The sequence below is a fragment of the Triturus cristatus genome, chromosome 5_1, assembly GCF_964204655.1.
Source record: "Triturus cristatus chromosome 5_1, aTriCri1.1, whole genome shotgun sequence".
In the NCBI taxonomy this organism is placed as follows: Eukaryota; Metazoa; Chordata; class Amphibia; order Caudata; family Salamandridae; genus Triturus; species Triturus cristatus.
Genome location: NC_140587.1, coordinates 631373662 through 631401141, shown reverse-complemented (window position 1 = coordinate 631401141; position 27480 = coordinate 631373662). Strand labels below are relative to the sequence as shown.

The 27480-nt window shown below is 44.6% G+C and overlaps 1 protein-coding gene across 1 annotated transcript in view; it reads right to left on the bottom strand.

Annotated features, from left to right (window-relative positions):
* Positions 1–27480, bottom strand: part of NSMAF (neutral sphingomyelinase activation associated factor) — a 624890-nt gene that overhangs the window by 540283 nt on the left and 57127 nt on the right. The window contains exon 2 of the mRNA XM_085605566.1: positions 9433–9522. Coding sequence (XP_085461692.1) covers positions 9433–9522 — 90 coding nt within the window. The remainder of the gene's footprint in view (positions 1–9432; positions 9523–27480) is intronic.

Genomic DNA, 27480 nt, shown 5'->3' with positions numbered 1-27480 from the left:
GACCCAACAATGGAATGTCATTTTTGCAACTTGTGTCAGTGTGACAGGTCAATTTTTTATGCCTCACTGGCAATACGTTTATTAATATATTTAGTGACTCAGGTCACCTGACAAAATGCAATAAAAAGCCCACACAATGAGGCAGGTGGTGCCCATGTTTTTGACCGGTCATGTTTGGTGATTTTTCTGCTGGTAATGTACCACCTTCAGAGAGTGCACATGATGGCCTGTTGGTAGATCATAAGGCTGTGACAGTGTAAACAATCTCACTCCAGACAAACCAATAATGGGGTTTTGAGCAAACATAATTGTTTTGAGTGCTTGCTTTTAAAGGGCATGTACCCTTGTGGAAGACTTGCAGAGAAATCAGCATCAAGGGTGTGGACATCTACAGAACTCCAGTGGAGGGTAAGAAGAAATAGTCTCCCTGTGGGTGGAAGACCTCTGACACTGTACTGATAGATGGTTTCTTGTTCCTTCGAGATCTGCTTAACCAAGCTTATGATGATTCAATCACATGCATGAGGGCCTTCTTCCGAGTGCATTATTTTCATTAGAAACTGGGAGGTTTCAGCAAGACAGCGGTAGCCGAGAGCTCATAACGGTGTATCAAGCAAGTAAAGTAAGCAGAGAATGTACAAAACAGAAAGTCAGTCCAATGTTATCCTATTTTGGCTCTCTAATCAGGATGAAGATCATGAAAATGTTTTGCTTTTGAGAGAGCCAGTCACCCAAGTATATTCTAAGAGGTGACAAACAAAATTGGAAAGGGCAGATGCAGGAATTTAGATGTATATATTATTGGGTTTTAGCCAACATCGGGTAGCAAAACAAAAGGTAATATCAGAGGAAAAGTTAAGTCAGAGAGACAGTTCAGGAAATCTGTGAAACATATCTTTTTCTACAACAAGTAGATATACAGGATTGACCGTCACAGTTAAATGAATTCCATAATGTATCTGTTTCAGCGTATTATCCAATGGAATATTTAGCAGATCACCCTTTGGAACAGAAACACCTTATCAATGCTCCTGTATCAGAGACGTCATTCTCTTTATATACATATTCACGCTCACCAAATGCCAAAATCCACATCAAACACCTACCCTCACAACAAGCTTGTCTCCTTTTATTTTATTTTCTTCCACCGTCTACAAAATAGGCTCTGTGAAAAAAGACTAGCCTAGCCTAGCCTCGCGTAAAAAGGACAACATGCCAACTTTCACAGCAGGTACCCAGGTCATTTCATCCCATAATATTGAGATTGTAGTGCAAATGAATTTCGACAAAGGAGACAAACTGCCAGTTGGTAAAGACACAGGAGACCCTATCTGAACAAGCATTGGCATAGCCAATAGGTCTCGCTTTTGGGACCTCATAAGTATTTAGTTATGCAGCACAATATCCTTGGTGCAACAACATCAACTGTTGCATGGCTAAACACTTATAAGGTCCCAAAGGGGACACCTATTGGCTAGGCCAATGCTGGTTTCCCTTCTCATTGGAGGAAATCATAAGAGACCTACATTTCTCTGCCCTTTAGAAAAGGGATACACTACACCTATTTGTGTTGGGTTACCCTAGAGTAATGCACCATGGCCACCAAAACATCGTGAGATGAAAGCTATATGTATCTCGCCCTAGAATTGGCACAAGCTCTGAGTGGAGTAGCAAAAACCAGCCACTGGCTTGTGTGGGGGAACTAAACCTTTCTTATGTCCAGCTTTTAGATGGAACTCTACTCATACGTGGGATAAAAGAAAGTAGCTATTATTCTGGGGGAATCATGTACATAGAGCAAGTTAGTACCTGAATACTGTCAAGGATCGTCAACGCCCCCCGCCGCAGCCACATCACCCCCCTCCTGAGAGACCTGCACTGGCTCCCCATCAACAAGAGGATCACCTTCAAGCTCCTCACCCACGCACACAAAGCACACCACAACGCCGGACCAGCCTATCTGAACAGCAGACTCTGCTTCTACACCCCCAAACCCGCCAGCTCCGCTCCACCAGCCTCGCCCTCGCAGATGTCCCCCGCATCCAACGTACGACCTTCTCTTACCTCGCCGCCAAAACCTGGAACACCCTCCCAACCCACCTACGACAGACCCAAGACCTACTCGCCTTCAGAAGACTCCTCAAGACCTGGCTCTTCGAGCAGTAGCGGCACCCCCCACCCCTCAGCGCCTTGAGACCCTCACGGGTAAGTATTGTGCTTTACAAGTACATTGATTGATTGATTGGAGGATGTATAGTAAAACACACAACTTACAAAACAACTTTTTCCTCAGAGGGAATTAAAGAGTCTGGCCTGCCAAGTTCCACCCCCCTCTTAAAATTAATAATTCACTAAAGCCTCCCTCAAAAGGCTGCTTCCATCTCCCCTCTCATCCTTGTACCCTTCATATATAAAACGCATAAACAGAAGACTAACACCAACTGTGTCCAATTCTACATGGAACCACCTCGCGCAACACTCAACACTCAACACTCAATTGGCGAGGAGCGATGGTCATGCACACCTCAAGTTGCTCGACGTGCTGCATACAGATGTGAAACAAATAACATTACATATTCCGTCTTTCTTACCTACTCTTGACAAACAGTCCGCATAGGCGGGAAACACCCACCATCTGGGGTTGAAGTGCTATATGCAAAAAACTCAGGTTTCTTCCAAAAACGGCAAGCACTAAAATACATAGCTGTCATTTGGAATGGTTACAAATATGTTTGCAACTATGCACAATGTGAGCTAGTTAGAGTGTGTGTGCGAGAGAGAGAGAGAGAGAGAGAGAGAGAGAGAGAGAGAGAGAGAGAGAGAGAGAAGAGAGAGAGAGAGAGAAAGAGAGAGAAAGAGAGAGAGAAGAGAGAGAGAGAGAGAGAGAGAGAGAGAGAGAGAGAGAGAGAGAGAGAGAGAGAGAGAGAGAGAGGAGAGAGAGAGAGAAAGAGAGAGAAAGAGAGAGAAAGAGAGAGAAAGAGAGAGAAAGAGAGAGAAAGAGAGAAAGAGAGAGAAAGAGAGAGAGAGAGAGAGAGAGAGAGAGTAAGAGAGAGTAAGAGAGAGAAAGAGAGAGAAAGAGAGAGAAAGAGAGATTGAGAAAGAGAGAGAGAGAGAAAGAGAGAGAAAGAGAAAGAGAAAAAGAGAAAGAGAAAGAAAAAGAGAGAGAGAGAGTTTGCACACGCCTGTGTACCTTTTGTAACGTGTATTTAGGGGATTTAGACTAGTTTTAGTTAGAAAATCTTGTCGTGTCTTATCAGCATTATTTACTGTTGTGTACCAAGCACGTGGACTGCAGTTCTGTAACTAATCTACAAACACGAAGCATGCTCTGTAAATCCCACTCCACCTAATTCAAAGCAGAGCTACAGAAATAAACAGAAGGCGCTTTGCCAGCCATTAGGGCCCTGCTTACCAATAAGCATTACCATCAGTGAAAGGCATTATGGGCTGTTTGCAGAGGTTGTTAGGCCCAGTGTAAACAGTAGTATAAATAACACAGATTAGGTAAGGGAGGGCTGGCCGTTGGTGGGCTCCAGAAAGGAACTTGTCAGAGTGTTACATTCCCATCAGGGACAGGTCATTTGGAAAATCCAGTTACTTGATTTATCTTTTACACCCGACCCACGAATTAAAGACAACATACACAAGCAAAGGAGGGAAAAGGATTCTATGGGAGGGAAGCCATTAAACATTCTACTCTGTGAAAGGAGGGCAGCCTTTTCTAGCTATGCTGGCACAATACCGAGCAACACCCCGCAATCTGATGCAGCTCCCCTTTGACTTCTGAAACAACAAGACACACTGGCAATGGCCACAACTGTGGAGAGAGACGGCCCAGGCTGAAGCCACTTTGCAGCAGTGAAAAACAAGCGTCTGTTGTGATGGCCCTTGTGAACAGTAAAAAAAGGGCGCCCTACAATAAATGCTGCTGAACCTCTGCTGCATAATTTGACCCTCTCCTGTAGCATAATTCCAGTGGCCCTGATTATAACCTGCTGTCGTTCAACAGCAGGACTGTTCGCGGTCTAGTGCTTTACTGGAATTCTCCGCTGTAAAAAGACTGGCACATACTTAAAACTAATCCACAGCTAGTCAACGAGGCTGCGGTTGGGCCAGATTAGGACCCGTTTCAAGATCAGGCTGACAGTTTTATGTCGTATTAGTAAAAGAGAAGAAATTGTGCCTGACCTTGGTACGGTCACCTCCCAGCCAGTCTAGCCCATGTGCACGTGTGGTGTTTGGTGTCATGGCTGTCACTACTGCAGTGCGTGTTTGGCCCCACACTTTGCTAATGCCAGGTAGAACAGGGATCAGGGGTCTGTCTGGTTCAGCTCCTGATAGCATCCCTGTGGACTGAGGCCAGAGAGGTTGCGAGAGTTGTTGCAGGCGCTGAGGAAGCCACAACACAAGAGAGGCAAAGCCAGTCCCTGGTGGACCACTGAGTGCTACTGTTCCCCGGGCAGAGTAGTTAGCACCCGGGCATGGTGAGGGGGGTGTGGGGGGGGGGGGCGAGTCTTGCGTACCCTACAGTACGCAAGATGTTTACTACAGCAGAGCGAGTGTTGGGCTATGATCTGCTGCACCTCTTCCAGCACTGACCCCGGGAACAACTGGATAGGACAGTTTACTGCCAGCCTGCCCTGTACGTCTCCTCCTTGGAAGCCGTCATATGACTCACCCAAGAGCAGCCGAAGGTGAGAGAATCACGAGCCCAGTGCATCTGCCAGAACGTAAGTATTTACTCTCATGAGTTAAGTGAACCGGAAGGTAAAACAGCGGGATTTGGGCTGCCAGAGGCAAAAGAGTTCAAAGCTCCATTAGGGATCTGAACTCATCTGCTGTGCAGTGTTGCCACATTTTTTAACCCTTCTTTCGAAACGTGGCGTAACGGCGAGAGCGGCCGACTTTGTACTCTTAGTACACGTCTATACCCTTATCGCTTAGCTACTTGTGTAGCAATATGCGGCCGTTCCGCATTCAGATTCATGCTTCACAGCTGCCACATTGAAATCCAGTGCCTGAATAGTGGGGCGGTGAGATGGTGACGTTACAAGAGCCTTCGTGCGGTGGGAGGGGAGGGAAGAGCGAGAGAGCTGCAGTAAGCGGGCGTGTAGTTAAAAGACACCCTGCCCCAAAATTAAAATAATGAGAACCCGCGATTGTGAAAATACAGCCGGCATTTAGTTAAAAGGCAGCAGCCTCCAAATTCAAATATTGAAACTTTCAATGGTAACATTAACAACTAGATTTGGGCACGTGAGCTCGCTAAAAGTAAAAAAAAAAAAAGCATTGGCAAAGCCAATAGGTCTCGCCTTTGGGACCTTATAAGTGTTTAGCCATGCAACAGTTGCATACCTAAACACTTAGAAGGTCCCAAAAGCGAGACCTATTGGCTATGCCAAGCGGCCCTGCGGCCGCAAAAGTGAAAGTGATCGCGATTAAACATCAAAGCAGCTGTGCGGCCGCTAAAGTGAAAGTAATTGCGGTAAAAATGGCGCGCGCACCCGCGCACATGCATTGTAGCTCTAGGCTGGCCTGGTAGCACTTTTTGGAGCCCTCTCAATAAGTCTCGCCAGACTAGCGCATGCGCTGGGTCAGGCGAAACGTAAAAAGGGGATGATAAACCAAGTGACTGCAAGGGTTGGTGACCATTATAATTTGTCCACAATAACCTCTACGACGAATTTACAACACGTTTACCACTACAATGGGGTAAGTTACAATGCAATTAAGGGTTTAGGGTTGTGTATGGGGGTTTTGATAGTGTTTTTTTTAGGGTTCAGAAATGGATAGAGTTGAGGAGTATTAAAGAGTTTAGTGTTCATGGATCTGTAGGGTATAAGGGTAGTGAAGGTTTTTTTAGGTTTAGGGAGGAGTAGTATTTGGGGTAGTATTGAATGTTTAGGGGTGGGTACCGCTGTAACGTTGAGGGGGGTAAGAAGCATTAAGGGATCAGAGATGGATAGTTTACTGGGATAGTTTTAAAAAGAGGAGGTTCACAAAGATATTCAAACAGGTTTATTGTAGATATAAGGAACAACCCCCAACAGCTGTCATCCAAGGCAGCTGATCTGTCTCCGTGATCCCAACAGACTGGTCACGTAGCAGAACTCAGTTGCCAGGATACAGCCGTTGGCATACAACAATAGTGACATCATTAAGAACATGTCATGAATACAACAGATAGTAAACGGTTTTAGGGTTCATGAATGGAACCTTCATAGTTCTTTTTGTGTATACAATACTATTCTGTGTTTTACTGCACAGAAAGTAATTTAAAAAAATCTATTTCTCTTAGTTTCACTCTTGACTTGTCTTGATAAGGACTATCAGCAAGCATCTTTTTTGTTACCACATGTTCCAACTCTTTAAAACAGTGTGCTACACCTTCCCCAAATGCTTCAACCTACAAGTCAGTCCCAAGTACCTACAAGGGACAGAAAGGGGGATATCAATGGTCTTTTGTCTCACTTGAGCTTAAAAAAGAGGAGTTTGTGTGTTGTTGAAGCTAATCTTTGCAATGCCTGTGGCAGTGGTGAGGAAGTACAACTCTGCAAATAAAATCAGAAGGAGAGAGCATTAACCTGTCTTTCCCCAGCCTGTATTTTTATTCATTGATAACTATAGGCTGGCTTCTGGAACTCTAACACCCTTAAGCAAATTTTGGCAGGTCAGTGGCCAATGCAAATGAGGCAAATACCCATGGAATTGTATCTTTGCTGTTATCTACAAGCATTTGCAATGCCTTTTTTAAAACTTTTCTACAATTATGAACTTATAACCAAAAGAGGAAGACCATAAATGGTGCTGGAAATGTAGGAAACTGCATGGACAAACTAGAGGTGAAGTTAGGAGGTGGAAAGAATTAATTTAAAATAATCCATGTAATAGAAAAACGTTCCAATAAAATATACCAATGCAGATTTTCTGACATCTGATTTCTCGGTGTTCGATGAGTTAGTTATAGTAGACATATCCCCAAAAAAGCTATAAATAGTATAAATGTTCATTGCATACAGATCATGGATTTGTGTATCAGATACAAACATTATCATCTCAGCTATATGCAGGTCTATGCGCACACACAGATACAATTCTTTTGTGATTGGAGTCATCTATGTTTGCAGTCAAAACAACTAGTCAACACAACGGCAGTGGCGGAGAGTGCATATTTCACAATAAACAATAACAGAAGAACTGATAAGGGTGAAGTAAGTGTTTTTTTATTTATGCTGCAAATACCTTGCAACTCTGTTGATGAAAAGTATATTAACAATGAGAAAGAATGAAAAAAGGTGTTTTTTTTTTTTAATAATTTCACCACCACACTCAAATCCCTTTACCACTAAGTGCGGGTGACATGATGTCGTCCACCAGTACCTCTGCAGTGCAGACAATGGGAACAAAATAGGTGGTGGAATCCCTCAGGTGCTCACTCGCAGCCTCTTCTTTGTTAGCAGTGATCATCAGCACCCATAGCACGCTGACATCACTGCTTGTGAAATTGAAAGCAACCAAAGTCTTGAGGTTCCGGTTGCTTGCTGTATGAGAAGAGCTCAGAAGCACTGATCATAATGGAGTGGTACTGCTGGAAAGGGGAATGAAAGTGTGTGGGGGGGGAGAAGGCGAGAGGGCAGTTTAGTCAAGGCTCAAAAAAAAAACATGAGGGCCCTGAGCCCAAATCCTAATTCTGGAATATAGCCTGAGCAATTACCAAATGGCTGTGATTAATTCAAGCATTCGACCCACTGCTGTTTTATTAACTTTAGTGTGACACTAAGTGTGAAGGGTACGTCCAGATCCAGGTCCTGAGCTCACTGTGCCACTGGAACCAAGTTGTATCTGACTGACAAGCCCAAATCAGGGCGAAACAGGTCTGAGTTTGCCAGTATTCTGGACTAGAGAGAGTCTGGCTTAGCAGTTTGTGCCTGTCTGTTCCTACTGGAGCAGGACCAAGGATGATTGCATATAGCTGGATTTAATAAGGAGGTGGATAGCAACCCAAATAATAACGGACTGGAATGCTGCCCGAGTAATTATCAGTGGTGAGAATAATTCAAACATTCCACCCATCACTGTTTTATTTGCTTCTAAATCACCACATTAAGATTCATGCCTGTACTGAAGGGAGGTACACAGAGCTTTATGTGGGTGCAGAGCATGCTAAGCTAACAATATTTTGCCATACGATATGGGCAATGCTAAGCTGTATTGGTTTGCCTTCATTATATGGGACAGTACAACTACTTTTGCCCTACAGTGTATCTTTGAAAGTAATAAAGCCAGTTACATAAACTGGTAATCGGAGACCTTTAATCCGCTTCACCCCTGCAAATAGCCAGAAGCACATTTTTATGGGCTACAAAAAAAAAACATAATGGGTAGTTATAGATAGGATGGTGTTTCCAAAGGAATGGTCTTTTTTGTGTTGTTAATAACTTTGGCGCCGTTTTATGAATCTCCACAAACCTTTCCAGATAAGTGTTACTTTTTGACTAGTTTCTGCATGGAAAGTTTTGGGGTGTACTGTGAAGCCGGAGCCGAGAAAAACAGGGGTCCCAAAACAAGGCCCCACTCCCTGAGCCATACAATGGCCCCAGAGACCCTATCCTCCAGGGCTGGCTCAGTGACGGAGTCCTGGGGTCCCCAGCCCCTAGGACATCATCTATTTCACTGCCCACAAATACGGGCAGGGAAAATGCAATATTCTCCAAACGGCGGGAGCACAAAGCTGTTCCTGCCCATTGGGAGAACTAAGCCTTTCCCTGGAGGTCCGCTTTACATATGGTAATAAAACATTACTTTAAGTTTTTTTTTTAAAACAAGACATTCACTGAAAAAAACAAAAAGGTTAAAGTAACAATATAGTTAGGTAAAATTTTCAGTAACAACGCAACGTTTTAAATTCTAAAAGCCACAGATATTCGCCAGTTATAGTTATCTTAAGTAACTATAAACCGTACCGCAAGGTAACTATTACTTGCGTCCTCACTATGCACTAATTACCCCACATATTACATCACTCATGATGTCTTCTATAACATCATTGATATCACTGCAGCATTTGGAATGAAATTATTGATGAGAAAGCTGTACATGGCTGGGGCACGAGTAATAGTTACTGTAGGGCACACGTTACAGTTACTTAAGATTACTATAATTGGTGACTGTCATTTTTAGAGTTTAAAACATTACGCTGTTACTGAACATTTCACCTAACTATAACGTTACTTTAACTTTTGGGTTTTTTCAGTGAATATAATATATATCTATTTATAGCTATTCACAATGCACATTCCATATGAAATTAATGTTGAGTTCAACAACTCCAACTATTTCAACAAAACCCAGGTAAAACCAATTAAAGCATTAGTAAAACCACAGAGGATGTCAACTTCTCAATTAGTAAAAAAAGAAATTACTATTCCATACCTTCGATCACCGCGGTCTGGGTTTTCTACATGCCATGCTATGTGTTGTTCAAAGAAATATTCCTCCAAGTCAAGAAGCAGCAGGTTAAACCTAAGTAATGAAAGCAAAAAAAACACAATTAGAAGTAATGTAGGCGTATAAGGCAGTATACCTTTTCACATGGATACTAAAACATTGTTAATTGAATATTTGTAACTAATGACTTAGGGATCAATAGTATGCTGACTAACATAACACCAGGACCCTTAGGAGTCTCTTGTAATGAAGGCATCTCAAGTACATAGAACACCTCTGGTTTTGCCCAAAGTAATCCCACATTATGAGTTTCCCCAATCAGCAGAACACTTTGACATCTTGACATTCCTACTTATATTTAAAATCAAGGCAGTCCTTGCAAAAGCAAATATTGATGTAGAGGTAAAACGTTCTGAAGTGAGAAAAACTGGAAAGTAGAGTTTGGCTATAAAGGGAAAAGGCAGGTAGGAATGTCAATGATGAGGAGAGGTGGAGTATTGAACTAATTCAGAACAGGACACATTTTTAAATTCTATCATTTTTAAATACAGTTAACCTTTTATTGATTCAGCACTTTATTGGTAAATGTAACTATCAGCTCACAATTTTAACAGGTAAGGTGACAAGGGCATAGATCGATGAATCCTCTGGACTTTGGGTTACAAGGATATTGGTAAAGAAGGCACATTAGCTATCTCAAGAAAAGTAAAAAGCATTGGCAGCGCCAACAGGTCGGTCTGGCTGGCATTTTAATCCTGACTAAAGCATTAAAGGCGGAGTGATACACAATGAGATAAGTCAGTAATATTCCGGGTGAAGCAAAAGCCCACTCTGCATATTTTCAATCGCTGGTAACAATAGATCACTCAATTAGCTGCACCGTCAAGCAAAACCTAAACAGCGAAATATTTTACACCAAGATTAAGTTGATAAATAAGAAAAAAATGGCATGTATCCAAATGCAGATTAGGACTTATGAACAACCGCATGTTTGTTGAGGATACATTATTTGAGCTATGTTGCAGACGAATTGTGAAAAGAAAACAGATTTGCTCTTTGTTGTTCTTTAGCATTTGTAGTTATTCAGTATATAAACATTGTATATTTTGACTTCTCTTCAAAACTTGACACTGCTAAATATTGATTGCGTTCTATCAATTTCACTCTACGTTGTCTCATTTATTAAGTTGAATAAATATATCTGTGATAAAACGCATAAGCACAGTGGTAGGTTGAAGTTTTAGCATGTTTATTCAACTTTCCACAATTTTGGGGGTCTATGGAACTGGCCCAATATTGTTAGGATGGTGAGGACATCTGTTCTTAATATTGGCCTTACGCTATTTGGCAGTAATAGAGAATTTACTGTTTGGAAAAAGTAATGCGTCATCTGCGATAGATAGGTGCTAAGTTCTGAGCTAGATGGCACCATTCATTTATGCTAGACATGACCAAAGCTACATTATGCTTACTGTAGGCCCAAACTCCATTTCCCAAGTGGGAATATAAAATTTTACCAAAGTCAAACACAACATACATGCCTGTGTGCTATGTATACGCAACCAATTGGCAACCCTAAACATAGGTTCGGTGTAAGGAAGTACAGAGTCTGTATGACATATTGTGAAGTTACTAAATTCTGTCCTTACCCACTTGGAAAATTTGAGTGATCCGGACTAAATCACTCTGTCTTCTCAGCTTTTTTTCTTTTCTGCCAAAGGTAGCACTCAGAAATATTCTCCAGTAAAAAGTGTAAGATGTTGTATAAAAATGTGGTGATGAAATAGTGAGGACGGAAGGACATAGATCCAGCAGACAAATAAAGGGAGCAGCAGAGATGGCTATGATAATGAAAAATGCAGTGAGCGAATGGAGCAGTGCCCTCTGTATATAACTGAAAAGTAAGTGTCACACAACATATACGCCTTCAATAAATGCACCTGGCCCTTAGCAATGAAAGTAAAGGGGTTTGTGATTTGGAGGTCCCCAAACACGAACATCCAATTTCATTAACACGGCTGTGCCCAATAAGTAAGTGTGTGTCCCCCATGCGACAGGCATCCAGTTTTACAAGAATTTAAAGACACAAAATAGGGTGATGGGGAAAGAGTGAGAATATAAAGAATAAAAAGTAGCTGCTTCATTTTTCTCTACTTTTGCCTTGAGATTGTGCCAAATTACAACTGTTGCCGACTCCGGGGTCCTTTGAGGCAGTATTATTAAAGGTTCTTTTATTCCATGATTAGAGATAGCTGGTGGTAAGCGGTTTTATCATTTAGTTGAAACATAAATTGTCTTTTAGCAACTGGTCTTTATTTGCAGAGATAGGAGGTGTCCAGGCTCTGCTTTCTGAGAAGTGGTACATGTATGATGATTCTAGGTCCTGTCATAATTTTCCCTTTTGTAGGGAACAGCCAATAATGATCCTCGCGATACTGCCAGTCCAGGAGGCAAAGAGAGGTCTTGAAATAATCTTAGGGAAGGGAAGATCCTTATACTTTGTAGGATTCCACAGGTTTCCAGAATCATATTGCAGGTATCACTTAGAAAGGGTGGAAGGAAACCTAGAGAACTGAAGCAAACGCTATTGATCCTGGCTTGGCATTAATCTTAGCAGAAGCCATGTTTTTAAAAACAAATATCCAAAATCCGACCTTTATCTACTACTTGAGAGGCTAGAGGGCCATAAAACTGGTGAGATGGTAAAATATCCAACATGGTTGCAGCGCGATCTCATATTTCAAGATATGAAGCAGCATTTGCTTCTAGGACCAAAACCCAAAAAGTTAAATGACTCATCTACAGGTATATCAATCAGTTTTTTAAATATCTTAAGTAACATGAACGGGTTTGAAATGCTACACTTAAAAATGATCTTTTATTCGGGTACTAAATAAGAGTGAAATAAAAAACTAAAATTATCACAGAAAATTATAAAAGAAAGCAGAATAGCAACATGGAGAAACATGCAACTGCAAGGTAAATAACTGTGAGGAGAAGCATTGCAACGATATTCCAAAATCATATTGGAGATGATTTAGTACAAATGAAACCATAATTTACATATTACAATATTAAGCACGACAATACCTCCGAAATTATTGGAAAATGGCTATAGGAAAAGGGGGTGGGATAGAAAATTTAAAATGCTGCTTTCAAACAACAAACTATAACAATTGACAGACTTCAATGTTAAAATATATCCCCTATACATTAGATGCCTTAAAGAACAACCAGGATTGCAAGGAGACAAGGTACTGTGCTGGAGGACGGGAAAATATACAGGTCCTGGACATACATTCTAAATGCCCGAGGAACATTTCAGAGAAAGGTATGTGGTTTAGTACCCAAAGGCAAAGAACAATAACCCGTTTATAAAAACCTCTGTTGCTGGGAAAAGAGGTCCAGAACTTGTTCGAGAATTTTATTTATAACAAAGATTTAAAAAACTGACTGCCATAACAGCAAGCAAGTTTGGGAGCATTTGTGTTTGTAGAACGCAACATTCATCCCAAGGGACATCACGGCGCTAGGAGAGCATAATCCTGAAGTGGGAACAGAAATGTTATCAGTTTCAGGGTGAGGCGTCAGTGGATAATCGGTTGCTTTATAGTCTAGGAAGCAGGGAGGTTTTTAATTTCTTCCTGAGAAGCGGATATTCATCTGTTAGCTGTAAATCTAGTGATAGTTCATTCCATTGGACAGCTGCAAGTTTGGAAAAGGATCGGTCTCCTGTTCTAACTCTTTCGGTCCGTTTGATCTTCGCCAGGGCCGGATGGCGAGACCTCAAGTTTTGTGGGGGAGCGTAGAATTCTATCTTGTCTTGCAAGATTCGGGGGCTCTCTTGTGTAGCGCTCTGTGTGCGTAGCAAAGGAGCTTGAACTTGGCCCTTTGACGTACTGGAAGCCAGTGCAGCTCTCTCAGACTATCAGAAGCGGAGCTATGCTAGCTTTTATTGCAAACAAGCCTAGCAGCTGCATATTGGACCACCAGCAGGCGAGAGAAGAGGTACTCTGGCATGCCCACATAGAGCGCATTCCCATTATCCAGTCTACTAGTAAATAGGGCCTGGATTTCCTGCAGCTTAAGGGGATCCAGGAAAAGAGTCTACAAAGTAGATTTAGTGTAGCAAAGCTTTTTCCACACAGTGTCCGAACTTGATCTTGCAAGGACAGTGCGTTATCAAAAAGGATGCCCGGATATTTTAGCAACTCGCTTGGGTTCGGGGGTGGCTCCCAGCGCCTGGGGCCACCAGGTACTGTCCCAGATTAGGTGATGTCCACCGAAAAGTAGAATCTCCAATTTTCCGGCATTTAACATTAGACAGTGTTCCATCATCCAAGTTGCTATTTCAGTGAGACAATTAAGTTACTTTTGGTGTCCACATGCTTGTCATCCAGGGAGATTAGTAGTTGTGTGTCATCAGCGTAAGAGCAGATATCGAAATCCCATTTCCTGCTAATCGCTGCTAAGGAGGAGACATAGGCATTAAAAAGACTGGGGCTCAAAGAGGCTCCCTGCGGGACACCGTGTGTGATAGTTTTTGGACTTGATGAGTAGAGGCCCATTTGAATTTTTTGTGTTCTATTTTGTAGGAAGGAGAAGAACCACTGAAGAGCTTTAGAATGTATTCCTTTTTCATGGAGGATACCTAGTAGGTTATGATGGGATACAGTATCAAAAGCCGCAGTCAGATCTAGAAGGATCAGTGCCACAGCCCTACCTTGGTCCACCAAGGATCTAATGTTGTCTGACACTGCAAGTAATGTGGCTTCTGTATTGTTGGCGGCTCTAAATCCTGTCTGAGAAGGATCTAAGAGGTCATTGGTTTCTAAAACATTGACCAGTTGTTTATTGACTAATCTCTCCAATACTTTAAATAAGTATGGTAGTTGCGAGATTGGTCAGTAATTTGCTGGATCGTAGATTTCCAATCCTGGTTTTTTTAGCAGTGGAAAAAAATCACAGTTTCCTTCCATATGACTGGTAATGACGCTGACTCCAGGGATTTCTTGAAGATTTGGGTGACATGTGGGCATAAAACTGATACACATCGTGAGAAGATAAAGTGAGGGCAGTGGTAAAGTGGGGATCTTGCTTTAACCTCTATCATGGCTTTTGCAACCTGTTCTTCCAAGGGAGGGGCCAAGTTGCCTAGATAGGCATGTGCCAGAGGATGTGGTGCTAGTGTTTCCCAATCCGTATTGTCAACCACAGACTGGTTGTTAAAGGAGGCGTACATTTTGGCCACTTTATCAGTGAAAAAGTTGTTGATTAGCTCACAATTATCAGTTGTAGGAGCCATGGTCTGGGACATACTAGTTGGTTTACAGAGATCTCTTACGATTTTATATAGTTCATTAGACAATTTACCGTTGTTTTCTATTCATTTTGCGTAGTAGTTTTTTTTTTGCATTTTTCAAGGCGTTATGATAGCTTTTCAGCTTGCCTTTGTAAATCTGTTAATCATTACTATCTTTGGATAGATTTGCTATTTAGTTTAGGGACGCACTGATCCAGCGCATTCGCAATCTCTTTATGCAGGCGTTGTGCCTCTGCCTGGGCAGAAAGTGTTTTGGTGGTGCTGGTGTCATAAGTTGAAAAGTGGGAAGCAAACAAGTTAGGGTTAATGCGGTTCCAAGTTATTTTTCCCGTTGTTAGCCATGTGGTAGCATGGGGGGGTTTAATTGGCAGGTTAAAAGAGAAGAAAATTAAAGAGTGGTTGGTCCAGGACAGAGGTATAATCTCGGAAATATTAGTGGTCTCCATGTTGGAGAACAGTAGATCTAATGTGTGTCCGGTCGTGTGAGTTGACCCTCTGATCCACTGATTTAATTGCAGTATCAGCAAGAAATTTTCCAAGTGTTTGGCCCCTGGATTCATTCAAAGTGGATGTTGAAATCACCAATGACTAGAAAATGTTTTTGTTTTAAGCAGAGAGGGAAGAGTTGAGACAGCAATTTCACACTAAAATATGGCTGGTAGCGGGGAGGATTGTAAATTACTGCAGCCCCCCCACCCCCCCCCCCCCCGAGTAGTTGGGGTTCACCATTTGACACTAAAAAAGCTAAAATCTCATGTTCGCCTAGCTGGGCCACTGCCTCGGGGATGCAAGTAAAGCACTCTTAGTAGGACAGCTATGCCCCCGCCCTTCCTCCCCTTTCTGTCCAGTTTTAATGACTTGTATCCCACCGGTAGAGCAGCGTTATTGACATCTAGCCATTTCAGTAACGAATGCTAGGTCAGGTTTTAAGTCTGCTAGGACGTCCCAGATCTTAAGGCAGTGTTTAGGCATTGATCTGGAGTTGAAATAAATGCAAGTCATATGGAAGCTGTCTAAATTGGTAGTTTTCCTCATGTATTGTACGCGAGTTATTTGGCAGCCCCATTTACAATGGCGGCATGAGAATGGACCTTCCAGATCTCTAGGAGATGATTTAGCACAGAGTTCAAGGGGTTGCTGTGATTTAGCCAATTTTAAAAGAATTTCTCTAGAATAATTGTGCTGTGCGTTTAGGTTTGGCATTGCAGGATCAGGGTTCCTGGCCTTTGGTCCCGTTCGGGCGTAGACTGGTGCAGACGGGCATGCCTTTGCGCGCCTTCGGCGCTGCCGCGGTCCCGCTTTTGTACTCTCCCATGTCTGAGCTACTAGACTGTTGCTCCTCCTCCGGTGACTTCTGGTTTGCGCTGGAGCTTCACAGCGGTTTCGTGCCCTCCCAATCGTGCCAATGCGGTGAGTACAATTCAATTTCAATACAAATTCAGTCAATTTCTGTGCAATTATAAACAGAATAAAAGTTTTAAAGTGGTAAAGTTTTCAACAAGTATTGTATTATGGTCACTGCAGCACTCAAAAGTGACTGAATGGTGACACTAGCTCTTAACAAAACTCTGTAGAAAACAGTCTGCAAGTGGATCTACAATAATAAAACGCAGGTTTAAATTAAAACATTTAGAATGTGAAATAAAGTGGCACTGCATTGCTGTCAAGGGTGGTAATATGATTTAAAAAAATAAAACAATAGAGCGATGGCTCTTTACCTTTCAACTCTGCTGACCCCGATTAAATCATTACTGGAATTTGTGGACCCCCATGAATTCTTATTGGAATACGAGCTGACTGGTATTAGTCTTGTGCTCGCAAGGAAGAGAAAGTTTAAACTGGTTTGGTTCGTTCTTCATAATAGAACTCAGAGAATCAAAATCGACCCCTCTCTGACATTACCCTGGTAACAATTGGAGTACCTCAAGTCTCCATGTTCTCACCTTCGCTATTCAACTTGTTCATGGAACCTCTTACAGACATTTTGAATCTCTGAAACATTCAATACCACATGTACGCTGATGATGCACAATTGTACTTGAAAATCTCCTTGCCTGAAGAGATCAAACTGCTCAACTGCACTTTTCTGAAAATCCAATAATGACTGACCCGTAATCACCTCATGCTCAACACCTTCAAAATGGAATTCCTCCCCCCTCCAATCTCTTTGCCCCCATAGAAGAATGGCTCAAACAACTTGCAGCTCTCAACTGCTCTCCCCACATTATTACCTCTACTCGATCTCTAGGCATAACGCTGGACAAACATCTGAATATGCAATATCATAAGTGCAACCATCAGGTGAGTCAATTACCAAATTAACATTCTAAGAAAAATCAAACCCTTTCTGCCCCCTGTGGATTTTCAGTTAGCAGTACAATCTCTAGTTATCGCCCGATTAGATTACGGGAGTGCTACTCTAGCTAGCCTACCCAAAGTAAAGATGGCCCACTAAAAGTCACAATGAACTCAGCTGCCAGATTCATAACAGGTTACAGGAGATTCGACCACTTTACTCCAGAAATAAAACATCTAAAATGGCTCCAGTTTGAAGTAAGAATTTGGAATGCACTACCATCTGAAACCAGGACAAACCCATCGACTGCCTCCTTCAAAAAATATGTAAAAATGTTTCTGATGCTAGATTCCTTCTCTAGGAGTCTAAAATCTTCTCAGTGTTTCCAGCATACTCTAGATCCAAGTGGATCACAGAACTGCTATGCTCAGTGATGTACAGTTTAAGTGTAGCTCCATGCTTATTTCTCTCTGATTGTCACTTGCTTTTCACCTTTCCCGTTATGTATGACTCGATTGCTATTTGTCTAAAGCTCTGATACCGGACGGGTCATGTTCGCACTATATAAAAATCTTGAAATAAATAAACACCAGTTTTTTGGGGTAAATTAAATTAACAGGAGTTGGCTGTGCTCACAAGAGCGAGAGGGTGGTGAGGTATGCAAATAAATTGAGGGGGTCATTTAGGTAGGCTAAAGGAGATTAAGTATGGCTAAGTTGCCGATATACGGTTTCAAATCCGAAGAAGTTGCAATATGTAAAAATGACAACCTCAGCAATTTGCAGAAATACTATAACCGAGAATAAGACAAACATACATATGACTTTACGTAGGCTACACTCAGAGAGGAGGCGCGAAGAGGATGGAAGATAAGAGAGGTCCTTGAATAGTAAAAAAGTATTGGAAATCAATCAATAGGTTGAAGTCAAGGAGAATTTTTCATGTAGGGTTTTAAGAATATATTGGGAGGTGGATTGTAGAGATAGCATACAATCTGAAGAAGTAAATCAGTAAAAAGGAACAATATTGTTTACTTGGAAGCGCTTACTACCTCTATGTGAGGTGCCTATAGCTTATCCAACTACACCATGTGAGGTGCGGGCGAGAGGAGATTGTTGGAAGTGTGTTGTCTTTCTTTGAGCCTATCAGGGACCTTGTTTCCATGTGATGCGTGATGACCACAGAGGTAAATATATGTTATTGGATGTGGCGCTTTAATGTGTGATGGATGAGTATATGCGAGCACCAGATATGCATTTGTATAGTTTGTGATATGCTGGCAGCACTGACTAGCTCTGAAGGTCCATATATTGTGTTGGTAATATTTAATAATGAGCACCTTTAATATTTAACGTCTTAAAGAAATATTTGTCAACTACTACGGAATTTACAATATTTGTTTAAAGTCAACAGTCTAATGATTTTCATTGCTTCAGTGACCTCAGTGTGCTCTAATGTGTACATTCTAGGAATATGTGAAATAGCAGAGACTATCAGCATAATAAAAATCCTAAATAAACAATGTACAAACTCATTGCCCTGTGTGGAGAATTGATGTACTATGGTTAAAATGACCTGTCACTCCATCAAACCCACTTCACTCCAAAAGAGGACTTTGGGAGGAATCAACTAAAGAAAGCAAAAGACGGAGAGAAACCAATACAGTTGTGAACGTCCAGTAGTAGTAACATTAATGATAATCAGTTAAATAAAAAGACGGCTACATCTGACATCAAGATTCTGGTCAAATACTTTCACCATCATTGGGGCGATGTTGCCTTTTTTTAAACAAAGGAGGAGTAGGCTTTGTCTGTTGGGACTTATGTAGATATCGACACTGGGGAGTGGCAGCAAGGTATAGCTTTTTTTCATATACTGTTTGAATGGAGCACCAAGCACTGCCCAAACCCTGGAAGTTGAGATGCAGTCATGAACCCAAGAGTTCTGCAGAGGCACCTTCTCAGAGGGGTGGGTATTCAGATGTATCAGGATTTTCTTAATTATTCCTGATTTTTATGAAAATTATATAAATGTACAGACTTTGTATACACTTAAGTTGTTTCATGATACATTAATTAAAGCGCATTACCGACACCTGGAGAGACAGCATCAGTGAACAAATTTAAAACAACGTTTACAAGTGTTCATTTATAGAGGTTTCCTCATGGTATCATAGATAGCAAAAACCTCAGTAAAATGCTGCGTTTCCATTTCCTCAATGTGCATATGTCAGCAACCACCAAAGCTGTACCAAACCACCTTCACCAGGGATGTTTTATCCCGGATACATAAGTTGTCGTGAAGGAGAACAAGCTAAGAAGACCGGGAAAAGTCATTTCTTCAAGAGGTGCGCATGGCCGACCAGATTTGTTCTCACTAGTATGTCAGGAGGTTATAGGACCAGAGGATCCACATTATATCAAGGTCAACTTAACAGCATCTCCAGATGAGGAAGATGGGGCTGAGACCAGCCAAACACAAATGGACTAAAGACCAACACTAATGGTGCAGCATCTTGAAGTAGCTGAATTTCAGGTGTGCCAAACTCAAGTCTTTGTCAAGGGAGAGAAACAACTCCGACCACTTTTTCACTGCATAGGTAATAGCAAAGCCGTTTGGTCAACTGTATAGCAGAAATAATTCTGCAGACTTGCTGAACAGCTCCCAGAGAAGCAGTAACATACCCCAAAAGTGACCTCTCTAAAAACTCCCCACCTTTGGAAGTAATTTAGTATTGGTGAAGAAATCTGTGTTTCTGGAGCAAGTGAATTGGGGCATGTAGGACAGGAATGTGTAATTCATTCTAATGTCTGCAAAATATTTCAGATCGCTTTCCTGTATCAGATACTGCAGAAGATCAATGTAGAGGCCATAACAGAGGTTTTAATATATATAATAAATAGAAAAAAGAAAAAGATATATATATTTTATTGGTACTTAAAAAACAGATATTATAATGAAATTCAATGGTGCACATTTCATTGATTTAGAAACGATCAAAGATTTATTTTGCCAGGCATCAAACCTGCTACCTCTTGGTCCGTGTGCGAGTGCTCAGAACATTAAGCTATTCAGACATGTATTATCTAACATTCTGGGTGTCGAATTGGCCAAACACACAGCTTTTCTACTGTGGTCATGTATAGTTTATTTTTGATGGAGCAGGTAAAGCAAAATTGTGCATACCTCCTCTATTTTGCATGACAATACTAATTATATAACCTACTTATATTATAATTTGACTAACTGTTTGCTGTGTTATATTAATCAACTATTTGCATCTTTATTAGACACCAATTACACGTGGGACTTATTGCTATTTGCATGGCAGAATAACTCTAATAACAAAATTATGTACGCATATTAATAGTAGTACATGTGGTAATAGGATATCGCATGATTTATGTTGCTTTTGTGATGTTTGCGTTCCCGTTTTGGACCGTAAGGGTGAGTTTTATTGCTTTAAATGTCGCTAAAAGCTAGGAAAATACTAAAACATAAAGGGATTAGTGAGGGTTTAACATTAGAATCTTAATTTCATTGTATGAATTACTCTTTTGTGTTTGTTTCGCTTAAGTTGGCATTTGGACCTACCAAATCATGGCGTCCAAAATGGAGTTCAGAAGTGGCCACCGTCTTATGAGCGTGATGCCTACTGCGCAGACTCGGATGGCTCCGTAGACCTCCAGGCAACCCCAAGGCACAGTGTTCCTGGTCAAGGATAGGAACATGGAGGACTGCCAAACTTCAGTCAGTAAAATCTGGTCTAAATGAACAATTTGGGACATACAAGCAAAACTTCTACAATGTTGCATAAGGGCAACATGGACAGAGGAAGTGAACCAGCAAAATCCATGAGGACCTCAAGTGATGTAAAGCAATCAGCCAATTGTCTGCCTTCTTAGCCTAAGAATGTTTCATGTTATCCCGAATTTCATTATAAAAAGGGTAGTAGAATAGGGAGGGGCATTCTAGGCATCCTGCGGTTCTCGATGACTCCACACCCCTATCGACCCCACAGACTATGACAGATGCTTGCACGATTTCTGGTCCTTTGGAGATCTTTGGGACTGTAACATGCTAAGCAAAGAACTTTCGGACTTTGAGCTTTGGCCTGCTTTATTTGGACAATTTACCAGCTAAATTCGGTTATGCAGAGCCAAATGAATTAGGAAAAATCCAGATAGCAAGAATAGGTAAATATAAGTGTCATGCGATTTATGCCGATTGACCAAAATGCTAATATTAATTGCAAACAATATTTAGATAAACAAATATTTGATTAACAGAAATTACGAGTTTGTGGTTTTTCAATGAAGAGAGTAGAGGATTCGGAGTCTTAAATGTGTTTTAGCTGGTTCTAAATTACCATCAACCAGTCCAACTAATTGGTCCATCGCCCAAGTGGTGGAGTGCCTTGATGTTTAAGGTTAGGATTCTATAGGTGGTGATGCCTAGGATTCTATAGGTGGTGATGCCAATGTATATTCTGTAAAATAACTTTTCTTCCCTATAGGTAATAAGGTACTCCCCCACATGTCCAGCGCTTGATTCTATCATCCCTCCTGTGTGCACACTCGTGAGTGGAGACGTGCGGCTGTTGGTGTTATGGGCCCCACCAATGAACGTGTGTGTGAATGAGTTAGTGTGACGTCGGGTCTGCGACGTAGGGAGGATAGTTGTAAATTTGCTCACTCGATTTCGCGCTGGATCCATGTGCGAGTGCTCAGAACATTAAGCTATTCAGACATGTATTATCTAACATTCTGGGTGTCGAGTTGGCCAAACACACAGCTTTTTCTGCTGTGGTCATGTATAGTTTATTTTCTTCAGGGAGTTCCATCTGTGTTGGCCTCAGTAGGTAAACATGCAATTTGTATGTTGTTAATGCATTCATTTTGATAGATGAAAACTGAAACTGTCTCTAAAATTTCTCACCTGGTTAGCGCATAAGCTCACTGTCAGAAACTCATTCGGAGGGCAATGGGACAAGCAGGGGTTACTGTGCCTAACCGAGGTGGTTGTGGCCTTTTATTCCTGATGTCCCGGGGCCCAGTCTACTATGGATCCTGCTCAACTGGGTCAAGCACCTCCTTCTGCTCCCGACTCTCAGTTAGTAGCATAGCACAAGCAGTCAAGGCTCCCTCTGAGGAAAGTGTAGATACAGATCAGTAGACACGACTACAAACTTAACGTGCACGCGGCACACAAATAAATCAATGTTCAGTCAAATGCTTATTTTGTATAAAAGAAGTATTTTAATTCTAATTCTACAAGTGCAAAGGCAAACAACATTCAATAAGCAATAATGCAGTCCCCCTTGAAGTAGGCACCCTACTAGTTGTCAGGCTATCCCCCTGGCTACCACATTACCATGCAATGGGTGGGCTGTTATTCCCCACTCACATGCTGCAACATCTAGGGAATGTAAACTACTAGGTCCTGTTCATGGGGTTTCCCGGTCTTGGACTCAGTCAATAAGGTGTAGTCAAGAAGGGTTGTAAAAATTAAAGGCGGTATATCCCCCGCCGCCTGGTAGGCCCACTTCTCTGATTACTGATTACGGCAGAATGAACCATGGCAGTGGTGCAGTACGGTCCTGGCCCAGATCTGCAAAGTAAGACTGCACGCCTTCAAACGCGCAGCTCCTCCTGACAGGTGCTGGCTCTCTCGGAGTTGCTCCAGCTCCAGCCATAAGCAGCAAGTCTTTCTTTCTTTCTTCCTCAGAGAAAGTGACAGTCTCCTTGCTCTGGCGGAGCTCCAACAGAGTCTCTTCTGTCCTCGAGCCTTCTCCGATACAAAGCCTCCCTCACCCTGGTTGTAGCAACAGTTTCTGGTCATAGGCCACAACTTGGCTCTCTGGCCTCAGTGCTTAGAGCAGCCCCTCCTGGCATATGGGGTCGGCCTAAAGAACCTCGCTGCCCCGTCATGCTGTCCTCGGGTTCTCTCGTCTGTGGCGCCTCCTGGCATATGGGGTCACAGCAACTTCCTACACACAGGTGATGGCTCAATCAATGCAACATAGTTTCTTGACACAAGGCAACCCCTCCTGGCATACAGGGTCGTCAACTTCCACAAAGCTGCACACCGGCAACGGCCCAATCGATGCAGCACAGTCCTTGGTGCACGGCGGCCCCTACTGGCATACAGGGTCACCAAACTACACAACGTGGCACATGGGTAACTGCCCAATCGGCATGGCACAGCTCCTCACACCTTGTTCAGGAGCCCCACATGTCTAGGCTCCTCACTGGATCTCGCTCCCTACAACATGCTGCTCTCCCTCACAGGGCACATCGGTCATAGCGAGCAGGCAGTTATTGGTGCTACAGACTCCAGGGTAGGTAATCTTGATTCCCCTGGGTGATTTACCCTCACCCAGCAGAGAGACTAGCAGGCTAGGCCCCTAGTCCTGGTCACAGGCATAAGTCTTGCAATGCTTCCACTCCTTATGCAGTCCAGCTGACTGCTCTGCAGATGACCAAGTTTGGGGTCTCAGACTCCCCTACTTCTAGTTCTTTTACAGACAGAAAATGTAATTTAGGGTCTGGACCTTTGAAAGTTCTATGTTGGCGTTCTGCTTCTTTGAAATGTACATTTCTCCCCTTTCTTCTTCCTCCTGAAGGATGTCTGTCACAGCAGGCAGAACTCTGAAGCTGATTAACCCATAACAAGATTCATAGGAGTGACCAGAGTTCACAACTGGATGTCAGCCACAGTGATATGTGCATCAAAGGTTACTCCTGGGCCCTCATCTCTACCCTTTATGATTCTCTTATCAACACTGTGTCCTTCTTCCAGAGAGGTGTTCAAGCTATTTCCTTGTGATCTGTCACTGAATCAAAGAGCTCTTTGAAATACACAGGATCAGCCTGGCTCCCCCTGACCCAGTGCTTGTACAACCCATTTTACAGGAATGCAGCAATATTCAATTCTGTCTGGGGGAGATTTCTCAACTTCTCATGTTTGCAGCAGGCAGGACTGTGCTTCCCAAAACGGAACTAAAGGCCCACCTTGTAATGTCTTTAGTCAAAAAAACAGACCTCCCTTGGATCTATATGTTTCAGCAACCAATCGACCCCACAAGTCTCACATTAACCAGATGAGAATTGACATCAAGAATGCAATCAAAAAGATAATGTAAAATAGTTATCCACAAATTTATTCAAAATAATCACATATGTCACAAAATATGTAAAATATTACAAAGATATAAAAAAAAAAAAACGGACAGATTTCATACACATAGAAATAAAAATAAATTAAAACTTCTTTTCATGATTCATAAACAGATAATGTAAAAAATATACATCAATATTCATACAAAACAGTGCATTTACAAATTGGGAAAGAAAGAAAGGACAAATTAATCCTATTCAAGCAAGGAAATCGCCAAATGAAAGATTCATCGGTTGTGACCACAGTGAAACACAATCATAATATACAAGTCACAAAACCATTGTCATCACAGATTTTGTATGATTTCCTCTCATTGAAGCATCGACGCGTTTCGGTAGGCCCTAATACACAGCCAACACCTTCCTCAGGATTTATTGCAGATACCAATTTCTATATATTTAAAATCTGAAAAAAATGGCGGAGCGCTAGGTGGCGCCTGCCGGCATGGACGCCTTTCCGTGAGGCGCCCGACGCCGGTCCCCGCAAATCCGTTGGACTCCCCCCTGGACTGCCCTGGCCGGCCCGCTCTGGGCGCTGGGGTGTGTGTGTGAAGCTGCCCTGCTGCCCCACGCCTGCTCCTGGGGCGCTGTGATCACCGGGGGCCTCCCTAGACGGCGCGAAGCCCAGCCGGAGGCGGACGGTGGCGGATGCGGAGCCGCGGCCCGGGCAGGCAGCAAATTTAGTCCGCGGCGCCCACGAGGGGCGCAGGCCTGACCCGGCCGGAGACGAGGACGCGGCGGCCACGAGGCTGCCGCGGGTGCTGTGGATACCGGCTGGGCCCTGTCCTGCTTTGCTGCTGCAGTCCGGAGCCCCTGAAGTGCTGTGACAGGCCCCCCCCGAGCAGATTCTGCTGGCAGATTGGGCAGTGAGTGCGGCGGCGTGGGACCGTTTCATCGGGGCGGCTGCGGGGGCGGGTGCGGAGGGGAGACCCCCCCATCGGGCTGTGCGTCGGCGGCCGGGGGACCCGGACCCCTGCCCCCCCCTCTCTCTTCTGCTTCTCTGCTGCGGTCCGGAGCCCCTGGAGTGCTGCGACGGGCCCCCCCCATGCGGAGTCTGCTGGAGGATTAGGCGGTGAGTGCGGCGGCGTGGGACCGCTTCACCGGGGCGGCTGCGGGGGTCGGGTGCGGAGGGGAGACACCCCCCATCGGGCCGTGCGTCGGCGGCCAGGGAGCCCAGACCCCTGCCCCCCCCCCTTTCTCTCTCCCTTTTCCACCTGGTTGCGGCGCGGACCCTACCCCATCGTTCCGAGACTGGCTGCTGGTTCCGGGTGTGGGGGGGCCCTCCTTGACTCGGGCCGCACATCGGCGGTCGGGGGGTGTCGGTGCTGTTTTCCCCCCCCCTCCCCCCCCTCATCGTTTGGGGCTCCAGCCGAAGATATCCGACAGGCGGCACTGTGCCCCCCCCCTGGGGGTGGCGGGGAGATCGCACTGGCGAGGCGTCCCCTTGGAGAGGGGGGGCTGTGCGCAGGAGTGGTGGCCCTGTTGACTACCGGCTGTGGGGCTCTTGAGGGACGATCCGCTGGCCTGGGACTGTGAACTGCATTGCTGGACCTCGCCTTGCTGGAGGAGGCCTACGGACGCGACTGCGGTGGGGGATTCCACCGGCTGTCCCGCTGCGGAGCTCATCAAGGATTAACCGCTGGGGCTGGTGGTGCCGGGCCCTTTCCGACCGCGGGTTCTCCCCGCTGACCCCCTGCTGGTCCCACGTCAGCCCGAGCACCCGCCGACATCCTGCTGGTGTATCTCCAGTCCGTTGCCCGGCATCGCGGACTGCCGCCCCAGAAATGGGTAAAGACAAAGCCAATAAGCCGGCGCCCGGGGCCACCCAAACCAGGATGGACAAATTCACGACCTCCGACAAGGGGTCCGGCTCCGCGGCCGAGCTGGCCTCAGCCCCAGCTACAGACCTTGCTGCCATCCTGCAGGCCATCAACTCCTCCCGCGCCTCCCTCGAGGGCATGGTGGGAGAGGTCAAGGTGGACGTTGCTCTTCTCCGGCAGGATCTGCGGAATGCCACCGCCCGCATTTTAGAAGCTGAGTCCCGGATATCCACTGCTGAGGATGACATCCGCCACCTACAAGACCAGGTTCGGGAGCTGACCACCCACTCTAAGGAACTACACCGCCGGGTCGAGGATGCAGAAAACCGTGCTCGGCGCAGCAACCTGCGCTTAGTGGGATTTCCGGAGGGGGTCGAGTCGGGCCGAGCGGACGATTTCATGGAGCGCTGGTTCCGGTCCTCGATGCCGACGGATAGCCTATCTACTTCCTTCGTGGTGGAGAGAGCCCATCGCTCCCTGGCCCCCAGGCGCGCCCCCCCGGCCGTTCATCCTTAAGCTCTTGAACTTCCGCGACCGGGACGCCATTCTCCGCGAGGCCCGCTGCAAGGACACCCTCCACTATCAGAACCACAAAATCATGATATTCCCGGACTACACCCGCGAAGTCCAAGAGCTGCGCCGCTCCTACACCGAAGTGAAACAAAAGTTGCGCTCCCTGGGACTCCAATACCAGCTCCAGTTCCCGCCCGCCTCCGGGTCGTCTTCCAGCACAAGACCCTGTTCTTCGATACCCCGCGGGCGGCCTGGACCTGGTTGACAGAGGAGCACCCCCTGCAGCGCTGTGGGCACGGATCGCCTACGGGTACGCGGGGGGGACGAGGGAGGCCCCGGACATCGAAGACCCGTCGGAGGCACCGCACATTACCCCGGGAGCGCACAACGAGGGAGGCGATCACCACGCGCTCTGGGGGACGGCCACGCCGGGGATCAAGAACCTCTTCTGCTTCCTCGGCCGCACGCGTCAGTCCCGTGGCAGATGGGCGGCGGGCCGGTTCACCCCGGCTCACGGGCCCTGAAACCCAACCGGCCACGTTGGTGGACACTTCGGACCTCTCTCGCAGCCCTAACATTTGACTTTCTTTGCCTGGGGGGGTGGGGGGTGCCTGGGCGGGGGGTGGAACGCTCCGCTGTCAGTGTTGCTCTTGGCCAGGGCAGGTAAATCAGGCTTGACTTTCGATGTATCAGGGGTCCACTAGCGCTCAAGCCCAAGCGTTTTAGCTTGGTGGTCCTTCCATTTGGTTCGGGCGACAGATGCTTCCGTTTTCGAAGTATAGGGTGGGGGGTGGGGGGTTGGGGTGGTTTCTTCCTCGTTGGGGAGATTTTGTTGGTGGGGGATGACTCCCTCTTATCTGTTGTGCTAAGGTATCATGTACTGTTTGATCTGCTCTCTCGCCC